The sequence below is a fragment of the Tamandua tetradactyla genome, chromosome 25 (assembly GCF_023851605.1).
Source record: "Tamandua tetradactyla isolate mTamTet1 chromosome 25, mTamTet1.pri, whole genome shotgun sequence".
Classification (NCBI taxonomy): Eukaryota; Metazoa; Chordata; class Mammalia; order Pilosa; family Myrmecophagidae; genus Tamandua; species Tamandua tetradactyla.
In genome coordinates this window covers 36,833,376-36,856,010 of record NC_135351.1, presented here as the reverse complement: position 1 = coordinate 36,856,010, position 22,635 = coordinate 36,833,376, and the positions used below count along the sequence as shown (strand labels likewise).

At 47.7% G+C, this 22,635-nt stretch overlaps 1 protein-coding gene across 1 annotated transcript in view; it reads left to right on the top strand.

Annotated features, from left to right (window-relative positions):
* The window catches only part of MAP3K5 (mitogen-activated protein kinase kinase kinase 5), a 212,684-nt gene that overhangs the window by 171,183 nt on the left and 18,866 nt on the right, over window positions 1–22,635 (top strand). The window contains exons 21-25 of the mRNA XM_077144113.1: window positions 653–673; window positions 8,717–8,894; window positions 9,022–9,190; window positions 13,338–13,523; window positions 17,024–17,129. Of these exons, the coding sequence (XP_077000228.1) occupies window positions 653–673; window positions 8,717–8,894; window positions 9,022–9,190; window positions 13,338–13,523; window positions 17,024–17,129 (660 nt within the window). The remainder of the gene's footprint in view (window positions 1–652; window positions 674–8,716; window positions 8,895–9,021; window positions 9,191–13,337; window positions 13,524–17,023; window positions 17,130–22,635) is intronic.

Below are 22,635 nucleotides of genomic sequence, written 5' to 3'. Positions count from 1 at the left end.
TTTATCTGCTTCCAGATATCACTGGAAATCAATATAAACATTAGCACAGTGGTCTCAGGCATTCCATTCCAGTAGCGGGGAGCTGTGTCGGGAGGGGATCCCATAAATGATCAGTTTCCAACATATGTTTAGCAGGTAGCTAAATATATCAGCCTCTACAGCATCCTAGCCTTGTCCATGCTAGAGTTCAAGTGTAAAAGGGGTGAAAGGTAGCCTTTTTTAGAGCTGAAACCTAAAATTACCATGATGGGCTAGGGGGCTTTTATGGAGAAATTAAACTTCCAAGCCAACTAGATAGCATGCTCTTTTAATTTTAGGCAGTAGAAATACCTGCTGTCCCTTAGTGACTATCTTTCTGAATAATTAACAACAAAAAAGAAGATAAGATGGTCAGCTATGAATCAAATAGCGATGCAAAAATATAAGTAAAAAATCTTTTTGCAAGAACTTTCGTAACTCATCTCAGAAAGAGAAAAAAGTAGATGATCCACTTGTTCTTGGCTCCTCTGAGGTTTACACTGGATGAGGATGGGCAGATTGAGTGTTTGGAAAGGACACTGATGGCATTTCAAGCTCTCGCCGTATGTTGACTTCTGAGCTTAACAACAGATCTCATGTGTGCTTATGCTGCCGTTTGCTTTTCTCCCCACAGCTCTCTCAGCTGGATCGAATGGTGAGTTTGTTTTGCACTTTGCTCCCTGAGCCAAAGGCTCAAGATTTCCCCTTAGCAGCAGCGGCCTGTGCTTGCTTATGGAGCAGGCCCTTCTGAGATAGTAAGGCTTTGGGGAACCAAGGCCTGGCTGGGCTCAGTCCTCCAGAAACCACTCTGCTTACTGTCTCAAGAAAGAGGCTTCAGGGTGGGCCATGGTGGCTCAGCAGGCAGGAATGCTTGCCTGCGATGCCAGAGGGTTTGATTCCCGGTGCCTGCCCGTGTTAAAAAAAAAAAGAGGCTTCAACTCTTCCTCCCCAAATTTCGAGATGGTGACACCTGTTAATTTTCAAAACTTCAACTTGAGTGGAGTTCATACTTTTGTGATCTGGGAACCGGTTGGTCACTTCCTGGATTTCTTGTGAAAAATGTCAATGCCACAAAGCTTCCCCTGTCCTCTGTGGAATTGCATATCCATTTTCAGTTGACCAGGTATAGTTGCCGCTTTGCTTTTTAACATGGGTCTTTGCAGATGGTAACTAGGAAGGTCAATTTGATTAGCTAATGCATTTCAAGGGATAGTGAAAAGAGGAACACGGTTTGGAGCTCTCCTGAGTTGGGTGAGTTGTGGATCAAACACTGCAGGGCCCTACTGTCTCCTCCCTTCTGAGAGCAGAGGAGAGGCCCCTTCCTCCTTTCTCCATGGGCATCTTGGCTTTCCCAGGTGGGCCCTGCGGCACTGCTCCACTCCCGATCGGCCTGCTTTGGTGTCCGAAAATGGGCCCTGATTACATAGAAGTCAGTTCCGATCCCAACCGAGCCACTTTGTAGATGTGTGATAGGCAGCAAGTGCCTTGTACCATCTGGCATTCTGGCCTGTGTAACACTTCACAGATTCGGTTCTAAGAACCACATAAAATAATAACCTAAAAGAGGCCACAGCCTTGCCCAGAAGCTCGAGCCACCGCAGCTTGATCCCTTCCTGGAGGCTGTATTTTATTTGCAGAAAAAAGATTCCCATCATGCCTGCACTGAACTTAGGTAAACTCAGCTGTTCACACCTGGGGAGAGAGAGCCAGAGAGAGGGCCAGAGGGGGTGGTCCTGTGAGCAGGAAGTGGGGTCCCCACTCCTGCTCAGCAAGCCTGGGCCTCAGGGGGTATGAGGGGGTTCAGGAAACCCGCCGAGCTCGGGGCCATCCAGGCCCCTGCCCGCCCTGTCATCTTCCGCACTCCGGGCACCTCCAGAGTAAGGTGGACTCTGCCCTGACTTGAGAATCCAGCCCCAGTTAAGCTGTGACTTGGTTGGACAGAGTAGAGCAGAGAGGCTGGCGTTGGGGTCAGAGCTGGGGTCACCTGGTCCCTTCACCTGCCCTACAGGTGCAGTGTGACCACCTGCTCGGAGGCTCCCTGTGAGGGTCACTGAGGTCACGTGGGCCACAGGCTCCGCCCAGCACACTTCCTACGGGGTGATTGTGACTATTACTTCTGGCCCCCTCAGCTTCCTGCCGCCGCCCTGTGGCTGCTTCAGAATTGCTGACCGCAGCCCAAAGGTCCCTTCTCCTTTCCCGAAGGGTCCCGGCTGCTGCTCCTCCCTCAGAACCCCACCCAGGCCTCCTGGACACCCTGGGGCTCCGCATGACCCGCTGCTGCCTGCTCTGCCCTGAGCCGGAGACGCTGGCTTGGGCCCAGAGGGAGTGCATAGCCCCAGCTCCCTGCACAATTAGACTGTCCAGATCCTCAGCTGAAGGGATGTCGTGACCCAGGGACGTGGCTGGTGATGACCAGGCCACTGGCCCGACCTCTGTGGGCCTCTCCCTCCCAGGCCTGCACTCAGCAGGGTGCCGAGGAGACCCCAGCCCTGCAGAGAGAAGTGGCTTCTGGTTCTGGGCTCCCCTCCTGATCCCATGAACAGGCCTAGAGGATTAATGAATTCATTCATTCAGTCACCATTTATTGTGCGCCGGACCCTGAATGTAGAAGGATGATAAAAGCACAGCTCCTGACTTTAAGGAGCAGTCTGCTTGTAGGGGAGACACATGGGTTAAAAAAAAAAAAAAAAAATCAACTATACTGTAGTATAATTTAGTCTGTCCAGAAGGAGTGGCAAAGGGGCAGAGAGTGACTGCAGTCAGTCTGAGAAATCGGACAAGGAAGTCTTTGCCATGGGGTGGCATCTGGCCACTTAGGCTGAGTGCGGGTTTCCGGGGGTGTTGGGGGGTTGGGAAATGGGGAGCTAGGCGCGGCCACTCCTGGCACATGTTCACGTCAGCATGGGAAACCCTGCGGTGTGTTCAGGGGCCTGTGGTGCCCAGCACCCTTGGTGCTTAAGGTGCAGCGGGAGAGAATGGGAGGCAGAGTCCAAACAGTCCCTCCTGGGCTGTCCTGAGGAATGAGGGAAAAGGGCCAGGGAGCCAGGGAAAGAGTTCCATCTGCAGAGGTTTTCTAGACCAGCACTGCCCAGCAGAACTTCCTGCCTTCATGGAAATGTCCTGTGTCTGCATTGGCCAGTGCGGTAGCCACGGGGGCTATTCATCGCTCAGAACATGGCTCTCAGGATCGAAGACATGGATTTTAATTTTATTTAAACTTAAATTTAAATAGCTTCACGTGGCTACCATACTGGACAGCTTGGCTATCGGCAGATGCTTCTAAGAGCTGCATGAAGGATGGTTTATGCAACACATTTCCCAGACTGTACCAGGGGTGCCCAGTGGCTAACCCAGGCCCATGATCTGCCTATGTGGGTTCCCAGGATGCTTGTAAAAAGCCCCATCATCTGGGGATGAGACCTGGGAGTATGTACTTTTTAGTCAACATCCAGATGACTCTTAGACTCACTAAGGACATACAGTGCCATTGTCTGAGGCCTGGGACAATGGGAGACGAGAGGATCCATGGGGGGACATGGTGCTGGGGCTGGGCTTTGGCCGCAGACTGCCCTGGAGAAGGAGACCTCAAGCGTCCCTGGGGCTCAGGAATAGCTTTTAGGACCTGAGACCACCCTCACAGGAACTGAAGGAATCTAGGAATCCCCATGTCTCTAAAGCAGGAATACATTCAATTCCTTGCACTTAGTGCCATCTCCTTACACAGACAGGAGTGCCCAGCAACCTGGAACCCCTGGGCTCTCCCCTACCCCCTTCCCACCCCAACCTCTCCATGGCCCCTTGGTAAAGCCATCTCTTGGGGTGCTCTAGACTCATGCCTCTTCCCATCAATCCCTAAAATGCAGCGATGGGAGTAACATCTCTAGAGACCCTCCTTTGCCGTGTCCTGGTGTCACAGAGGTCAAAGTAAGATGTTCATCCAGCCTCTTGGGCTTTTCATGGCCAGCCCTAGGGCAGGGGGCTTCATAAATAGTTGGCAGGACTTTAGCATTCAGGCGGCCAGTGACCAAAGTCCTGGCACACGGTCTCTGGGACCCTGAGACCACAAGCATGCGTTTGTGTGAACCAATAGCCCAGGGACCTGTGGCCTCGTGCTATCCAGGAATGGTTGGTGTGCTATTCTGGAAATAATTCTACTTGAGCTTTTCCCCGTTTCCTGTTAGAACCACCATAGAAAGCCTGTAAGCTTTCTAATTTGCCTGGAAATCTCTCATAACATAAATCAGGAGCAGCTTTGATGCTATTTCCACTACAAATGTATGAACCTTCATGCCTTCTTTCACCCCTTCTGATGGAGAAAGTATCCATGTCCTAGCAAGGGGCAGCTCCACTTGGGGCCCTGCACCCACATCCCTGCCACCCTCTGTGGCCTCTCCATCCTCTGCCTCTCCAGGCCCTCCCACGTGCATAGGCTCCAACATCTTCCATCATGAACACATCTTTCCCTGACACTCATGGGCTAGCACCCCATTTTCTGCTCCCCATCATGGTTTCATGACCTGACAGGCAGCATCCTCCAGTCTTCTCCTCTTCATTCCCTGCCACCTAGCGTCCACCCTACCTCTTAACTCACTGAACCTGCTCTGGTCAAGGTCACTAATGAGACACATTTAGCCAAACCCAACAAATACTCTTCTCAATCTGCTCCACTTCTCAGTGGCTTTGAGTCCAGATGGCCATCCATTGTGTCATGTCTCTGTTGTGGAATTCCATGACACCTGTGTTCTCCTTGTGCTACCTTGCTGTTTCCTCTTCCTGCTCTTTTTTTCTAAACAGTGTGGACTTATGCCTGGGTCCTGTGCCCTCCCTTTTATTTCCCCGACTTGTGTCATCCTTCTCTTTAAATGTCATCTCTAGGTGGAAGGCTACCAAGTCTACATCTCCAGCCCTCCTCCTCTGGTCTCCAGACTCACATCCAGTCATCTTCTGTTCCCAAACTGAACTGTGAAATAATTCTCTTACCCACTAAGGAAAACGTTCCCTTCAGCTCATATTCTTCCCCATCTTAGGAGAGAGAGAGTACATTCATCCATCCATTTTCTTAAGCTGGAAATCTCAGATTCATTTTTGGTTCTTTCCTTTCGTGCCCTACACTCCAGTCTGTCAGCAAGCACTATTAGCCACCCAGCAAATACTAAATGCTCATAAAATACATGTGGAACGAATGAATGCATGGGTTGGCCTAACGGAGAAGGGGGCCTCTATCTAGGACCAGGTTTGCTGACTTAGAATCAGGTAGTGGTGATGGGATTCACTACCGCCCACACAGGGCTTTCCCAACACCTGTAAGTCCCTGCATTTCCTGGGCAAGCCATGATGGGAGGGGCTGGTTCCATCCTGAAAAATAGACTGTTTTACCTCATTAGACCTCCTTTTAGGCTGCTGGTATGCATGGCAACCCTAAAATCTACCGGTCACTGTGACACAGGCCTTCTCATTACTGGGCAATACAACTTAAAAAAAAAAAACAAAGAGCAGGATAATTCAAGGCCTTGCTCCCTCTACTTAAATGCACACACACGTGTGTGCATGCACACGCACATATGGGCATAACGTGCACACACAGACCTGGTGGGAGCCTCACATCTGGTAGCATCCAGGTAAAACTTAACCTGTGTATTCCCAAGAACCATCCGTCCTGTCTGAAAGGATGATGCCTGCTTCCACTTCTGAATGTGACTTGCATTTTAAGGGCATCACCAATCTGTAAACTGCAAGGCTCAGGAATCAGCAGTGAGCAGCCCTGGCGGGCAGGGCTTTTTCCCTTCCTAACAAAGGTGAGTGGCTATTCCACCAGACCAAGAGAACGTACTCTTCCTCCTCAGCTCTCTTTTCCACCCAGCATTATTTGAACTTTAGGGGTTTGACCTGTCACTGACAGTGAAATCTTGCACCCAAGCCTTGGTGCCCTTACCTGGCCAGGCTTAGCAGGTGCTTTGTCCAGTTTCAAGTCTACTCACCCTTAGCACAACTTGTGTTGTCTCTAAAGCCAAACAGAACCCACCATAGACCCTAACCCACCCCCAGAAATGTCCTCTCAAAGCAGCTCCTTGTTTGCAATCCCTGGTAAACCTTTCTCCTTTCAACAATTTTACTGTTAACAGCAATAAAGAAGCCACTCACTGCGACATAGCAGCGTTTCTTAAAATGAGGTCCAGGAAGCACTAGGTCCACAAGCTGCTCCAGAAAAAGATTCCACAGTCATAAGAGCTCAGTGAATACTGCATCCCAGGTACCCTCCCCTGCCTCATATCTTCAGGATGAACATTTGGTCTTTCTGTACTTAAATAGGACATTGTGTACTAAATTGATAGCCTCAGAGCACCTCTTCTTTTTCCACTTCCTAGCGAGTCTGCCATGTGACAACTTAAATGACAGCAGGTGGGCCCATCAGACCATCCTGGGACATCTTTCCCGATGCTGATCAGTGAAGACATTTCCCCAGATATCCACTGTCCCTGGTCACTGGGCATGTTTCCCTCTTCCTCCTTGCAGGGCAGACAGAGGCTCGATCCCTTGAATACCTGCTCTTCACCCCAGGCCTCCAGGTTGGATAGAAAAATAGAGGGTTCCTGCGGGGTGTCTTTGATATGACCAGCGGGTGGGTTAAGTCCTCCCTGAGGCCACATGGTGAAGGCTGCTCCTGCACGTGGGTAGAAAATCCTTCCAGACCCCGCAGCCTGCGAGCGCTTCCCAGTGGCCACAGCTGCCCAGGGACTGTGTTTCCAGAGACGTGTCCCTCCCCACCCTCACCCCACCCCTGTAGGTTCGGGTTAGTTTTTTCATCTTCTGGATTATCCCTCAGCGTGTTATTAGATAATTCATTTTCTTGGCTATATGGTGTTTCTAGCTGTTAAATATTTGCTTGTGAAAAATATTTTTTATAACCGATCATTTCTGTTTTTAAAAATAACACTTGGTTATTTTAGAAAGTTTGGAAATTTTGGGAAAAAGAGAAGAAAATCACTATTAGCCCAGATGACATCTTCCAGAAATAACTGCCTAATATTAATATTATGTTATATTTTGGTATATTTTCTTCTCACTTCAAACAATGTATTTAATATATGTACATATAGTTTTTAACTATATATTTAAATATATATGCATATCACTTGGAGTTTTAAGGCATAGAGTCTAACAGTAGTCAGAGGGAGGGAAGGAAGAGAGGGAAGAGAGGAAAGAGCGTTCAGATACAAACCCACATTGCGAGGGGAACATCTCGACCCCACCCACCCCCCATGGGTGTTCCTGGCTCCGGGCTCCCAAGGATACCCTTGGTGGTCTGGGGGTGGGAGTTGCAGTCCCAGGGAGCAGGGCTGGGAGCCCACTGGCTTTCCTGCCTTTGAGCCGGGGGCAACTGCCGATTCAGACCAGCTCAAGAGGAGTTAGGTGAAAAAAGGGGATGACAGGGAACCGATTTCCCTTTTAGTAATTTTACGTCTGCCTTCTCTAGTAAAGAAATTGTGTCGTTTGGGGACCTCTGTTGGACAAAGATGTTTCTGGCAAAAATGACTTAAAATCGAGTTGGAGCCTGTGACCTGGACTCACAGCACCCTCCCTCCTCACCACCTCCACGGCAGCCCTGAGATGCTTGGCGGGGGGGGGGGGGGGGGGGGGTGGCCAAGGAAGGGGGTCTGAAACCACAAAATCTGGTCCTTCACTCTGCAGAGGAGAAAACCCAGGTCCTAAGGAGGGAAATGACCTTCCTCAGCTCCCCCAGGTCAAAAATGAGGGTCGGAGCCCAGGACCTGCTGAGCCTGGTGTCGCACCCCTGGCGTGTCCCCGGCCGGGCTGGCCTTTCCTCCCCACCCCTGCAGGCAGGCTGGACTCAGGGGCCCCGCCTCTTGCGAGCCACAATCATGCCACATACTGCAGTGACATCTGTGATAGGAATTATCCCTCTCTTGCAATCGGCGTATTTTCCTGATCTTTTTGTTATCGTGGTGACATAAATAACACAAAATCTGCCTGGTGAACCATCTTAAGCATACAGTTCAGCTGCGTTGAGCACATCCACAATGCGTGGCCCCATCGCTGCCCCCCATTTCCAGGACTTTTGCATCACTCCCAACAGACCCCTGCATTGCACCCTTTGCATATAAACTCCCCTTTGCCCTTCGCCGGGCCCTAGGGCCCTATAACCTCTCATCTGTTTTTGGTCTCTATGAATTTGCATACTCTCCGTATTTTACCTAAGTGAACCCATTTGATACCTGGCCTTTTGTGTCTCACTGATTTCACTCAGGATAAGGTTTTCAAGATTCACCCATGTTTTTGCATTGTCAGAACTTCCTTCCCTTTCATGGCTCCGTACTCCTGCGTGTGTGGGGGCCACAGTTCGCCCGACGGGCAGTTGTGGATAATGCTGCCATGCACTTGGGTGCACAGATCACTGTTTGAGGCCCTCGGTTTTTTGGGGTGCATAACTTGGTGGTGGTGATGGTGGGGATTGCCAGGTCATGGGGTGATTCTGTGTCCGTCTTTCTGGGGACCTGCCCGACTCTTTCCCACAGTGGCCGCCCACCTTACCCTCCCACCAGCAATGCCCGAGGCTCCCAGCTTCGCCTCCCTGCCCACCCTCGCAATTTGGCATCGTTTGAATGCCCGGGCCCCCGGGGGGAGTGGGGTGCCCCCGCCCGGTGTGGACGCGGTTTTGTCGCCCCCGGCTCGCCCGCAGAATACCTCAGGAGCGTCTCGCTGCCGGTGCCGGTGCTGGTGGAGGACACGAGCAGCAGCAGCGAGTACGGGTCGGTCTCCCCCGACACGGAGCTCAAGGTGGACCCGTTCTCCTTCAAGACCAGACCCAAGTCCTGCGGGGAGAGGGACGTGAGAGGAATGCGCTCGCTCTTCCTGGGGTAAAGCCTGGCGCGCTCGGGCGGGGGAGGGGGGCGGGGGCTGGCGGGGGCGGGGACGCTGGCGGGGACGGGGGAGGGGGCGGGGGCCGGTGGGGGCCGGGTCGGCACTGACGCGCCCGCCCCGCAGCATCCCCGACGACAACTTCGAGGACCACAGCGCCCCGCCGTCCCCCGAAGAAAAGGATTCCGGCTTCTTCCTGCTGCGGAAGGACAGCGAGCGGAGGGCCACCCTGCACAGGATCCTGACGGAGGACCAGGACAAGGTCGTGAGGAACCTGATGGAATCCTTGGCTCAGGTGCGGCTCCCCGGGGCCCCGCGCTCGGCGGGCTGGGCACGCTGCGACCACCGCGGGCGGAGGCGGGAGGAGGCTGCGAAGCTCAGGAGCAGGAAGCGAGCCCGCCCGGGAAGGGCGAGGCCAGTCCCGAACCTAGAAACCGTGTTTTTTGAACGTAAGCCGTGTTTAGGTCAGAAACATTGTTCAGGTTGGGGAAGCTCCGCTGGTCCCTCCAGGCCGCCTCGCCCCTCCTTTGCTGTTCGCGCCTCGCCCGGTGCGCACGTTGGGCCCTGAATCCCGCTGCTCGCCCCTCCCAGCATTCTGGAAACCTGAGCAAATATAATCGAGGCCTCTGCGCGTGGGGGAGCGGGTTCCGGTGGAGGGCGACGACGGGCCATAAAGGGTGAGCCTACAAGCGAGCCTCGTGGTGTGTCAGAAGGCCACGGTGCTGGGGGAAAATCACAGACCTGTCAGGGAAAACACTGGCCCCCTGGGGAAGTATGCGAAGGATTCCGGTGACCCATACCAGGAGGGCTCATCCCTACCCCAGCCCTGCCGGGTGGAAACAGTGGCCCCTTCCCCCAGCTCAGGGTTGATGTCCAGCCTATGTCCCTTCCCGCGGACACTTTCGGCCGGCCGTGATGGCCTGTATCCTCTTCCTTTAGTTCTTCGGGTGGTGAGGACCGGGCTGGCTGCGTCCCCACCCACCTATGGTTACCTCCTGTCCTTTGGGATCGCTAGGCATGAATATGGCTTCTGTCCTGGAAAAAGAGCTGTCATGGGCTGGGGGACAGCAGTGAGGCTCTGTCCATGGGCCAAAAAGCTCTTGGTCTGGCCAATGGCCTCTTCTCCATTCCTGAGAGGACAGGGGACCAAGGCTTTCTCTCTCTCTCAGCTTTTACTGATCAGCCCAGCTGGCCTTTGCACTTAGAGCTCCCTTGAGCTTCACTGTGCTTTGCTGAGCCTGAGGTTGGATTGTCTCACTGGATTCCCACTGCCCCCTGTGTGGATCACACGGGTGCCGTGCCACCATAGGGCCACGAGGGTCTGCAGGCACAGGGAGCACTGACATCAGTTCCACCACCACCCCCCAGAAACCCCCTGACCCCAGCCCTAGAGGTCAGCTGTCTCGGCCAGTTACTCCAATACCAAGTGAAGGAGGTGCCCTGGGGCGCAGGAGAGCCGGGGATGCTGCCAGGCTGTGGTGGGCCCAGTGGCCAGCTGGGATCCTTCTTTTCGCTCCTGCCTTTCCTTCCTCTCGCTGTGGTCGCTGGGGGCTGAGATGGGGGGGACGAGGCAAGGAGAGGATCTGGTGTTGATGATGAGCCTCGGGCAGCAGCCAGAGTTCATTCATTCATTCAGCAAACACTTGCTGAGCGCTTACTGAGTACCGGTTACTGATCTGCATACTGCAGTGATCACAACAGAAAACTGCATCCTGCTGATGCTGGCATTCTAATGGAGAAAGACGAACAAACAAAAAACATGGGAGTTAAACAAAATGCTTTCCCTGGGCCAGCACTAGTCTCAGGATTTCGTGTATGCTTACTCATTTAATCCTCATGGCAATATGATGATACTGATACTGTGAATACCCTTGTTTTGCACATGAGGAAACTGAGGCACAGGGGAGGGGAGCACCTTGCCAGGATCATGCAGCCCTCTGTTTTCTGGGATGCTCCCATGGCCAAAAATCTCTCGGTTGTCCCAAAGGCAATGCTTTTCCAAAACAGAAAATGCGCGCCTGCCCGGGGCTTCTCTCCCTGCCGGACGGTCAGCTCCATTAGGGCCAGGACTGCTGGTCAGTGCAGCGTCCATGGCTAAGCTGAGGTTCTTAAATGGTGGTTCTATGAGCATAGTGGAGTGTTTCCCATAAAAGGAAAAATAGAATAAAACCTTAAAAGCAGCTGCTGGTGGGCAGGCTGTGGAGCCAGGCACGAAGCTACTGGTCACACACTCCAGGTGAGATCCAGGATCCCCAGTCATGACCCATGTCCCTCCGACTGCCCTGCCAAGGAGGAGGTGAAGCTTCTCCAGTGCTGCCAAACAGTGAAATCGTGGAGGCGTGGGGACAGGGCCCAGGCTGCCGGCGGGCTCTCCCTAGCTACTGGCCAGTAGAGTAAAGGGTCAGGAGCTCAGGCTGCACCTCAGAGGCCATGTGATTTGGGCAAGTTATTTAACTTCTCCCAGCCCAAGTTTCCTATAAAATGGGAAATGATAGCCTCTGCCATGTGGGGTTCTGGTAAGGAGTTACTGAAGTCATAATAGAACGTATTCTGCCAATATTAACTCTTTTTATTGTTGCTGTATTGTTATTATCGAACAAGCTAATCATGGCATCTGGTATTTCTTTTTTTCTCTACAACCAGGTAGAAATAGTGCTTTTCATTTTATTAAGTGTTTCAAGATGCATCTTTACATTCAAGCAGTCCCCGTATAACAAAATCAAAACCAGAGGGCTGTCAGGTGCTCCAAGCAACCTGCAAAAGCTTTTAGACCTCCAGTGTCATTCTGAAATCACCCATCCTGTTGAGGAGGTTTAAAGGGGAAAGGATAGAGAGCTCGTTTGCAGAAGGACCTCCGGCTTGTACGGTGAGGACTGCGGGAAGGCGCTCTGCCATTGCTGCTTTCTGAATCTCAGTCAGGCACACCCGAAGCCACAGATCTGGTTGGCAAAGGCACATGAGCGAGTTAACACAGGGACAGGAGTTAGAACGGAAATAGCAATCACGTAAGTGGATGGGATAGCCTGGATAGAAAAATTCCCCAGCACACGTTTATCATGCTTTTGTAGGACAGTGGTACATACATCAGAAACCAGAAGCGACAGGTTTTTCTGTTGTGAAAACAATGTTAATGACAAAAAAAAAAGTTTGCTATTTAAACTGTTGGCAGACTAGTAACTGATTTTTTTCACTAAGATAAGCTTCCAATTTCTGAATAACTCACATGTTTTTCCTTCTTGAACATATTTTTATGTTGTTTTGATTTTGCCTGTGATACGTGACTTTTGGTGTAATTTAGATTTGGGTAAGGAAAAACAGTTTATAATTATCTCTAGTCTGAATTTAAAATATTTCCTTACGGACGGCTTTTAAACTTTTAATTGTCTCATGGAAATACATGCATGATAGGAAGCCCTCTGCATGAATGCATGTTGTAAAAAAGAATTCAATGATGCATTTCTCTTTTATTTTAAGAGAATCCTGGAAACTGTCATTTTCAAAGCCCAACTGAGGAATTTGATTTTAATGTGCAATAGGAGATAGAAATGAGTATAATAAAAATCCCTTTTCTTTCCTAAAGTTCAGTGAGGATAAATAGCACCCTACTAAGTTGCTTTATAGGAAGTCGTCTCATACCCAAAGTAAAAAATTCAAATTCTGAGAGAGAATTTGTCTAAACATTGTATTATATGTTTAATATGTAAAAAATAGTCCACTGGCTCATTCTTATAACTGTTTGTGTCCTTAATGGGTAAAGGAGAGTTTCGAGGATGGAGCTGGAGTGGGGCCCTTTGGGATGCAAGGAATTGACAGACTCTAAGCGTAGTTGAAGTACTGGCAGCATGGAGTAAGTGGACACACGGCAGTGAGGGCAGTGGACTCCCAAGGAATTCCTACCCTGGTGCCTAGAATGGCCTCACAGTCTGAAACTCCACAGGGACCCAAGTGAGCTCAGGCATTTGCCTGTCTTTCCTCTGCCAGGGGCACCGTCCACCCTCTTGGTGGGCTGCTGGCTCCTTCTGTCCACTTCCTTCTCCCATCCGGTTGTTGTCTTCAACTCTATTTCTTCTTCTTCCTTCCTTTTGTTGAACATCCTCATGCCCTCATCTTAGGATTTCTGTCTCTTTGGGTAGACTTTGAGCTCAAGATTTTTTGGTTTCTTGCCTGATTCTGTTTTGTTCCCAATGAAAATTTCCAAGGGCAAGAATCTTTGCTCCAGCCCACGTATAGGCTCAGAGATTTGCCTGTCTGCTGAGGTGTTGGCTGCTGGGCAAGGTAGCTGCCCTCAATCCCAAAGCCTCATGTCTGTTGATCAGGAAGAACCATATTGCTCAAAATATGGTATTTTTCTTTAGCAGCAGCACTCCAAAGCCTGGTTCTTCTCAGCAATGGCTGTGGGCATGGCACAGATTGACTAAGGTCTTGTGGGGTTTTTTCCACAGGGGGCTGAGGAACCTAAACTCAAGTGGGAACACATCACAACCCTCATCGCCAGTCTCCGCGAATTTGTCAGATCCACAGACCGGAAGATCATAGCCACCACGCTGTCCAAGCTGAAGCTGGAGCTGGACTTCGACAGCCACGGTATAAATCAAGTCCAGGTGGTCCTCTTTGGCTTCCAGGACGCTGTGAGTATTACTTTCTGCCACCAACCCAAGCTATAGCTAACCAGAAAAAAAAATGGAATAGAATTTAAGCTCTGTCATCTTTTCTTTGTTCAACCATTTCAATGAACTCTGTCATCTATCATGATAAATGCAGGGTATTTCCCCATCTATGCACTTCTGAGAATTGCACTTGTTATGTCGTGTGTTTACATTCTCCAGCGTCAGACGCACATAAAACGGAGTCGTCCTGGAAAATAGCAAAACTTGCAGACATCTCCCATGGCTGAACTTTGTTTTTATGAAATCATGCGTGAGCCACTATTCATTATCATCGCTTTAGCAACATGACACACCTGCACACACAACCCACGCATGTGCACACACTTTCTACTTCCATGTGAGAAGCGCCAGCTAGTGGCCATTGGGAAAATGTAGTAACAGATTGAATAGGTCACTGCTAAAAACACATCTTTTTTTCCTTCAGTTTTTCTTTGATGCCCGGCCAGACCAGTTTTTAAAAACATGTTTGCTTTATAAATATTCACCATGCCCTACAACAATAGACAATAGACATCAGAGTACTGAACATCACTGAATGAAAACTAATCCGCGCGAACCAATGAGAGACTGCGGAGAATTCTTCTCTCTAAAATGGAGTTGCTAAGCAACATCAACTAAAAGCTAGTTTTCCTAAAGCCTGATGAAAACCCATCTGTGTTGTTCTTGGATAAAACTTAACTGTGGAACTTTGTACCCAAAAAAGCCTAAGCTACGCACAGGCCCTTCCAAGGTGGGGAGACTAAAATAAGAACGCCGTAAAGATGCCTGAGCGATGAGCACAGAAGCACTTTGCATAACTGTGTTTAAACGACGAGAGTCAATTCAACCTTGATGTGTTCTGCTCCTGTGAAGAAGAGGTCTTGACCGTCATGTTTGCAGCATCATTTGATCCCTGATTTCGAAACCACATTATGATCCTTCTGCTGAGACTTGGTGGAAGCACTTGGCCTCTGTGCTTTGTGGTGGAGGGGAGCAGGCTCCTGGCTTGATTAGAGTCATAGGAAACGAGATCAGATGCTCAGTGAATGCTGGAAGCTGTAGGCATTTACATGGCAGCTGGGGAAACCCAGCCATCTGCAAACAGAAGGAAATGGTTTCACTAATCTGTCCTTTCCCATGCATTTGGCTTCCAGCCTAGAAGTTGGAAAGTAAATGGACCAGTAGAATTTAAATGGAATTTTTGAACACATGCACATACACCAGCTCTTGATCACTAATGGTCCAGGATAAAAATGAACCCAAAGAAGGGGTTCCATGTAACATACTATTTAATGGAGAGCTGTGAGGGGTGGGAAGAGGACCCCTCTTTCACCTTACGTGCCTGGCTTTTGAAATTTTCCAGTTTGAAAAATGTTCTACCCCACTGTACTCAAATAAGCAGGCAGAGCCTCCAAAGAAACAGATTGCAAAGCAGACCTAATTTGAAAGGATTTCCTAGAAAAAGAGGAAGGCTAGCAGTGGTTCCTTCCTTTGGGAGCAATTCCTGTGAGGAATTAACCCCCTACTCCTCCCACAGTGACTCCCTCCCAAACTGGAGGATTCTGACAAAAATGAATCCAGACCAGGAACTGAGCCAGCAAACAGTAGCTCCCGGAGTGGGGTTGCAGCAAGCTCACCTCCAGCAGACTGAAGCTCCTGGCCTGGTGCAGTGAGCTCACCTCCAGCAGGCTACACCTTCTGGAATGGGGTTGCAAGGAACTCACCTCCAGCAGGTTGTACCTTCTGGAGTGGGGTTGCAAGGAGCTCACCTCCAGCAGGTTGCACCTTCTGGAGTGGGGTTGCAAGGAGCTCACCTCCAGCAGGCTGCAACTCCTGGCCTGCTGGAGCAAGCACATCTATTTCCCAGCTCCCTCCACAGTCTCTAATCAGGGCCTCTTTTCTTAAAGGTAGATGCCTACCAGCGATGAGTGTAGTTCATTTGAATTTTAAATAAGCCTCTAAATAAGCCTGTCTCAGCATTCTGACAAAAGATTGCTTTTTTTTTTTTTGTATGCTGTATGGCAGAGTCACATTTCATTATTTTTCCATGTGAGTATCCCGTTATTGCAGCACCATTTGTTGAATGTTTGTATTGCTTGTTTTTTTTTATTGTTTATTTTTCTTGTTTGTTTTGGGGGAAGTGCATGGACCGGCAATCACACCTGTATTAAGTACTTAAGAAAATCTTTGCACAGAGGTTTTTGAGGTGACCAGCCTTTCTGGAATATAACATGCCTGCTACGAGGTTGTGAACAAGCCAAAGGAAGACAGCGCTCAGTGGGGTCTGCGAGGGCACATAACTGCTCTTTGCCCCCTGTGCTGCTTTTCCAGGTCGCCAATCTTGATGGACGCACTTGGTTATGTCAACAGCAGAGTCATAACGTTTGAGAAGAGCGTCTGTTTTTAAATAAAGCCCCTTGGACTCTTCCTTCCTCCTATACTGGCTCCACCATCCATGTTTTAAACATCATGGAAGCTGGTTGCTGCAAACTCTGGAAGCACCGTTCCCCTAGAGCCAGGCCAGCTTGCATTTAAGTATCGTACCTTCTTTGTTTTGTTCGGTGGGCCTCACCGAACTTCAGTTTGAAGTGGGAAGTTTCCGTTTGTTTGCCAGGGACATAAAGACGTTATTTACAATTCGATGGGAAGATTCCATCTAGCTCTTTTTGTGGCCAGAACTTCATCCAGATGCTCAGATTTAAGGATATTAAATTTAACAGAATTCTGGTTTGTTTGCAATTAGAAATTAAGGCAACATGACTCCCAGGGATGAACCTTGCCCTGACATCATGGGATCGACAATGCCTTCCTGACCAAAAAGTGGAAAAGAAATGTTGCAAAATAAGGCATTAGTAGCTAAGAGAGTCCACATAGAGTCAAGAGGCTATTCTGGAAGTTACTCTTATGTGAGCTTCAGCTAGATCTCGCTGATTGCCGTGGCATGCCATGCCCCAACCAACTGTGTTCCTGAACATCCTAAAGAATACCCAGGGCTCTGTCAAAGTTTCACTTACTAAGTTTATTTTTCAGAAACTTTTAAAACCTCCAAATTGTTCCTATGCCATTTAAGCCCTTTGTCTTCCCAAGAGCATCCACTAGTTCCGTCCCCGTACCCTGTAATGTCAACACCCCTTTTCAACATGAAGAAGTTAGAGTGGTCATTGCCCAAATATCCCTGAAGATTGGGAGCAGGTCAGATGAGAGGGAAGACTTCTAGCAGAGAAGATAGGAATTATCGAATGATTGTGATGACTGAATCCTTATAGTGATGTTTCTTGTTAGTCTCTTGTGTATTAGAACCACTCCAAGGGAACACCTGAAGTTATGAAACTCGAACCAGTACCATACTTTGAAATTTGCTAACTGCTTGTAAACTGTTACTTTGAAATTTATCACTTTTGTGCATCTGTGTTTAGATTTCACAATAAGAAAAATGTTAAAAAAAAAATTAAGGCCGACCAAACACTGCTCTCTCTCTCCAGGTCAATAAAGTTCTTCGCAACCACAACATCAAGCCCCACTGGATGTTTGCCCTGGACAGTATCATCCGCAAGGCGGTGCAGACGGCCATCACCATTCTGGTTCCAGGTCAGAAACACTGAATTGCTCTGCAAATGCTCAGCAGCTCACATTTGAGATTACCGTCATTCTTGATGTCTCCTTAATGCTGCTAAGACCATCTTAGCCCCGTCTTTTTTAATCTTCTTAAGGCTACCAAATAAACATGCTTGAGGGCATACAGTCCAAATAATGGTCCTCCAAGCAAGATATCAGCCATAACAGTCACAAATTGAATCATGTCCCCAAAACACATGTTCAAACCCTAACCCCTGGTCCTGGGAACGGGACCCGATTTGGATTGGAGTTTTGAAGATGTGATTGGTTAAGATGAGGCCAGGCTGGAATAAAGAGAGTCACCCAATGTGACTGGTGACCTTATAAGAAGAGAAGGAGAGACAGACAGACAGTGAAGACAGCCACATGTCAGAGGCACATATTGAGCTATGCCATGGGTTGCCAGCAAGCCACTCCCTGAACCCTACAGACTCAAGAGGATGCACAGCCCTGCTGTCGCCTTGATTTCAGACTTCTGTCCTTCTGAACTGAGGGAATGAATGTCTATTTTTTTAAGCCACCCAGTTTGTGGACTTTGCTCTAGGAACCTAGGAAAATAGGACAATTAATGAAGAAGATTCGATTCCTGGTCTTTACAGAGTGACCCAAGTAAACATGTGTTTCAATAGACATATCGGAGCTCACAGAGCATTCCTGGTCATCCTTGTCAGTGGTGCCCAAAGCAGCCAGTGCATTGAGACATGGAAAGAGCTCTTTAGAATTGCATCTTTCTGAGCCACAGGCCAGCCCTATGAATAAGAATCTGCTGTGAATAAAGTCCAGGGGTCTGATTTGAATTCGGCTTCCAGGTCATTCTGATGTACAGCCACGTATAGAAATTACAGGTCTAGACATATCCCCAGTGATGCTGGCCGCGAGATATAAAGGAGTAGTGGTGATTAAACAAGACCTTACAGAGTGAGGACTATATTCATACTTGAAGGCAAGGCCTCCAAAGTGATTTAATAGTCTACCCATTATTTTAATAAAAAAGATTTTTTATTAATGGGAATTAATGAAAAAGCCAGTTCCCCTGGCTGCTGAAGCAGATACCACGCAGTGGGTTGACTTTAGCAATGGGAATTCACTGGCTTACAATTTTGAGGCTAGGGGGAAATCCAAAATAAAGATGTTGTCAAAACAAAGCTTTCTGCCAGAAGACTGTATAGTCTGGGGCTGGCTGCTGGAGGTCCTTGGACCTTGGCTTTTCTTTCATGTGGCAGTACCATGGTGGCCTCTCCTGGTTTCTCAGTCCCTTTGACGTTCAGCTTCTGGCTGCTCCTGGTGGCTTCTCTCTCTGACTTTTCACTTTTATAAAGCATTCCAGTCATCCAGATTAAAACCCAACCTAATTCATTAGGACGGCACTTTAACTGAAGTGACATCTTGAAGGGCTCTTCTTCACAATGGGTCTATTCCTACAAGATTGGATTAATTTGAGAACATGTGTTTCTGGGGTTTAAGAACATGTTTTTCTCCAAGCCACCATAGCATAGATAGATTTCAATTTAGATATGTTAATATGTAAATTAGAACCATGTGCTACTTGTACGTGTATTATAAAGCATTCTAAAATAGACATATAGGCTTCCAGAAAGATGGTGGAATAGGACAGGCTGAGTTCACCCCTACACTGTAGAGCAATTAGAGAAGTGACAGAAAATGACTAGGACAGTGATTCCAGGGTACGAATGACAAGAGGGAGATTTCTGTATTGTATAGGGAGAACCTGGATGAAAAAGCAGAGAAATCACAATTGAGAGGATGGAGTGAATTCACCCACACCTGGGGTGGGCTGCAGAGTACAGACTGGAGCAGGTGCCGAAGGAGTGACCCGCTTCTGCCCTCCCATCTCCATACCAGCTTGAAAGATCTTCCCCTTCTCAGCTTCGCAGCTGGGAGCTGCCCTGTGGAAACCCAGAAGCCAGCAGTGTTGGCTTACATTTGCACTGAGACCTTCCTGCCAGGTCATAGTGCCTTCCCCCCACCCCTGAGGCAGGCTGCTGTAGCCACCTGATTTGGTGGCGACTGGGGGGCCTCCCCTCAGGAGGAGGGGGTGACCCAGAACAGACATGACCTGACAGTTGGTTAGCAAAAGAAGTACTCTGGGCCCTGCTACCACTATTCTTACTCCATGGAGGCCTAGAGCACTCAAAGAGTGCATGGAAGGAGAGGTGGGGCCGAGGAAGTGAGCTACTCTGCACCACCAGGCACTCCCGGGCTGGCTGGGAGCACACGTAGTTGAAATATTCAGTCCCACAGCCCAACATCATTCCACGTGGGAACCTGGGAATCAACAGGCCCATCTTGCACACAAGTGGATTATCCGCGGGGGTGCACACTGACCAGCTCCCAAACCCAGGGTTGGCAGCTTTCAGTGTGCATAGAGACCTGCAGCCTTGATTGGATTTACACCTGGTCTGAACCCTGCTAGGCCAGCTGATGCAGTCAGGGAAAGGAGACCCAAGGGCAAGAGGTGGCCCGAGAGTGCCATCTACTGGGAAGATAGGGAAAGTGCACTCTGGCAAACTGCTTTTCCCCCTAGCTTTTAACAAATCCTCAACTCGAGTTGCCCCTCCTGATGAGGTCCCGGACTTGGTTTGGTGCGGAATTACTGGAAAACCAAGTGCAAAGGGAGACCTTCAAAGCAACTCCAAGCACTACAAGATCATAGACAAGTGAGGGAAATCAGCTTTTAAAAGAAACCTTATCAAGTGCCATGATATCAGCAGAAAATCATAAGGCACGTAAAGGTGCATTTGCCCCAGCCAAATGACCAAATTAAAATGCTGGAGGAGACACAGAAGTTGGAACAACTAATCAAAGATGCTCATAAAAATCTCCCGGATGACTTTCATGGATTGGCTAAAGACATAAAGGATGTCAAGAAAACACTAGAAGAACATAAAGGAAAATTTGAAAGCGTAAGTAGACCAATAGTAGATCTTATGCAAGTGAAAGATACTGTGGGTCAAATTAAAAATATACTAGAAATATACTAGACACACAACAGGAGATTTGAAGATGGAGAAGAAAAAAATAAGTTAACTACAGGACAGGGCAACTGGATTTGAATGCACAAAAGAACAAATGGAGAAAAAGATGGAAAACTTTGAATTGGATCTCAGGGAAATGATGGACAATGTGAAACACACAAATATAAGAATCATGTCAGAAGGAGAAGAGAAGAATAAAGGGTTAGGAAGATTATTCGAAGAGATTATTGGGGAAATTTTTCTAAACCTTATAAGAGATATAAATATGCAAATCAGAGAATCCCCTCCCAAAAAAGCAAATAGAAAAAATCCAAATAGACACACTCCAAGACACAGACTAATCAGACTGTCAAATGCTGAAGAGAAAAGAAAGTCCTGAAAGCAAGAGAAAAACGATTCTACATGCAAGGGAAGCCACATAAGATTAAGTTTGGACTACTCAGTGGGTACCATGGAGGCAAGAAGGCAGTAGTAGGATGTATTTTAAGATTCTGAAAGAGAAAAACTGCCAACCAAGAACTCTTTATCCAGCCAAGTTGTTCTTCAAAAATGAGGGAGAGATTAAAATTTTCAGACAAATGCTGAAAGAATTTTTTAACAAGAGACCTGCCCTATGAGACATACTAAAGGGAGTTCTGTCACTGAAAAAAAAAGACAGGAGAAAGAAGTCTAGTTTACAATTCTAAGGCCAAGAAAATGTCCAAGTTAAAACAAATCTATAGAAATGTCCAATCTGAGGCATCCAGGGAAAGATACCATGGTTCAAGAAGGCTGATGAAGTTCCGGGTCTCTCTCTCAAGTGAGAGAGAATGCAATCAGGGTTTCTCTCTCATCTGGAAAGGCACGTGGTGAACACAGTGTCATCTGCTAGCTTTCTCTCCTGGCTTCCTGTTTCATGAAGCTACCTGGGAGATGTTTTCCTTTTTCATCAGGTCACTGGCTTGTGGGCTCCCTGTTTCTCGTGGCTATGTTGTTCTTCTCTGCTCTCTCTAAATCTCTCATTCTCCAAAATGTTTCCTCTTTCATAGGACTTCAGAAACTAACCAAGACCCACCCAAATGGGTGGAGACATACCTCTGCCTAATCCAGTTTAACAACCACGCTTGATTGGGGTACGTCTCCAGTGAGATGATCTAATTACATATAGTATTGAATAGGGATTATTCTGCCTTTACGACATAGGATCTTGATTAAAACATGGCTTTTCTAGGGGACATGCATCCTTTCAAACCAGCACACCTCTCTAATACCGAAATTGGATGAAGATACTACAAGAAAGGAAAACTACAGACCAATCTCCCTAATGAATATAGATGCAAAAATTCTCAACAAAATACTTGCAAATAGAATCCAATGGCACATTTTAAAAATTATACATAATGACCAAGTGGGATTTATTCCAAGCATGCAAAAATTGTTCAACACAAGAAAATCAATCAGTGTAATACAACACATGAACAAATCAAAAGGGAGAAATCACATGATCATCTTGATTGATGCTGAAAAAGCATTTGACAAAATTTAGCGTCCTTTTCTGATAAAAACACTTCAAAAGGTAGGAATCAAAGGAAACTTCTCAATATGGTAAAGAGCATATATAAGAAACTCACAGCCAGCATCATACTTAATGGTGAGGACTGCAAGCCTTCCTTTTAGGATTAGGAATGAGACAAGAATGCCCAATGTCACTGCTGTTTTCCACATTGGGCTAGAAGTTCTAGATAGAGTGTTTAGACCAGAAAAAGAAATAAAAGACATCCATATTGGAAAGGAAGTAGTAAAACTTTCACCATTTTCAGGTGATATGGTCCTATAATTGGAAAATCCTGAGAAATCTATGACAAAGCAACTCCAGCTAATAAATTCAACGAAGTGGTAGAATAGAATACAAGATTAATGTGCAAAAATCAGTAATGTTTCTATATACAAGTAATGCCCTGAGGAGGCTACTAAAAGAAAAATTCCATTCACAAAAGCAACTAAAATATCAAATACATGTGAATAAATTTAACCAGTGATGTAAAAGGACCCGTACACAGAAAATTACAAAACATTGCTAAAAGAAATCAAAAAAGGTCTAAATAGATGTAAGGACATCCCATGTTCATGGATAGGAAAGTTCAATGTCATTAAGATGTCAATTTTACCCAAATTGATCTACAGCTTCAATGCAGTACCAATCAAAATTCCAACAACCTACTTTGAAGACTTGGAAAAGCTAGTGAATAAACATATTAGGAAGGGAAAGGGCCCTTGAATAGCCAAAAACATCCTAAAAGGGAAAAACAAGTGGGAAGATTTACACTTCCTGACTTTAAAGCTTATTAAAAAGCCACAGTGGTCAAAACAGCATGAAATAGGCACAACGATAGACATATTGATAAATGGAATTGAATTGAGAGTTCAGTAATAGACCCCCAGATCTGTGGCCAATTCATATTTGACAAGGCCCCAAATCCACTGAATTGGGACGGAATAGTCTT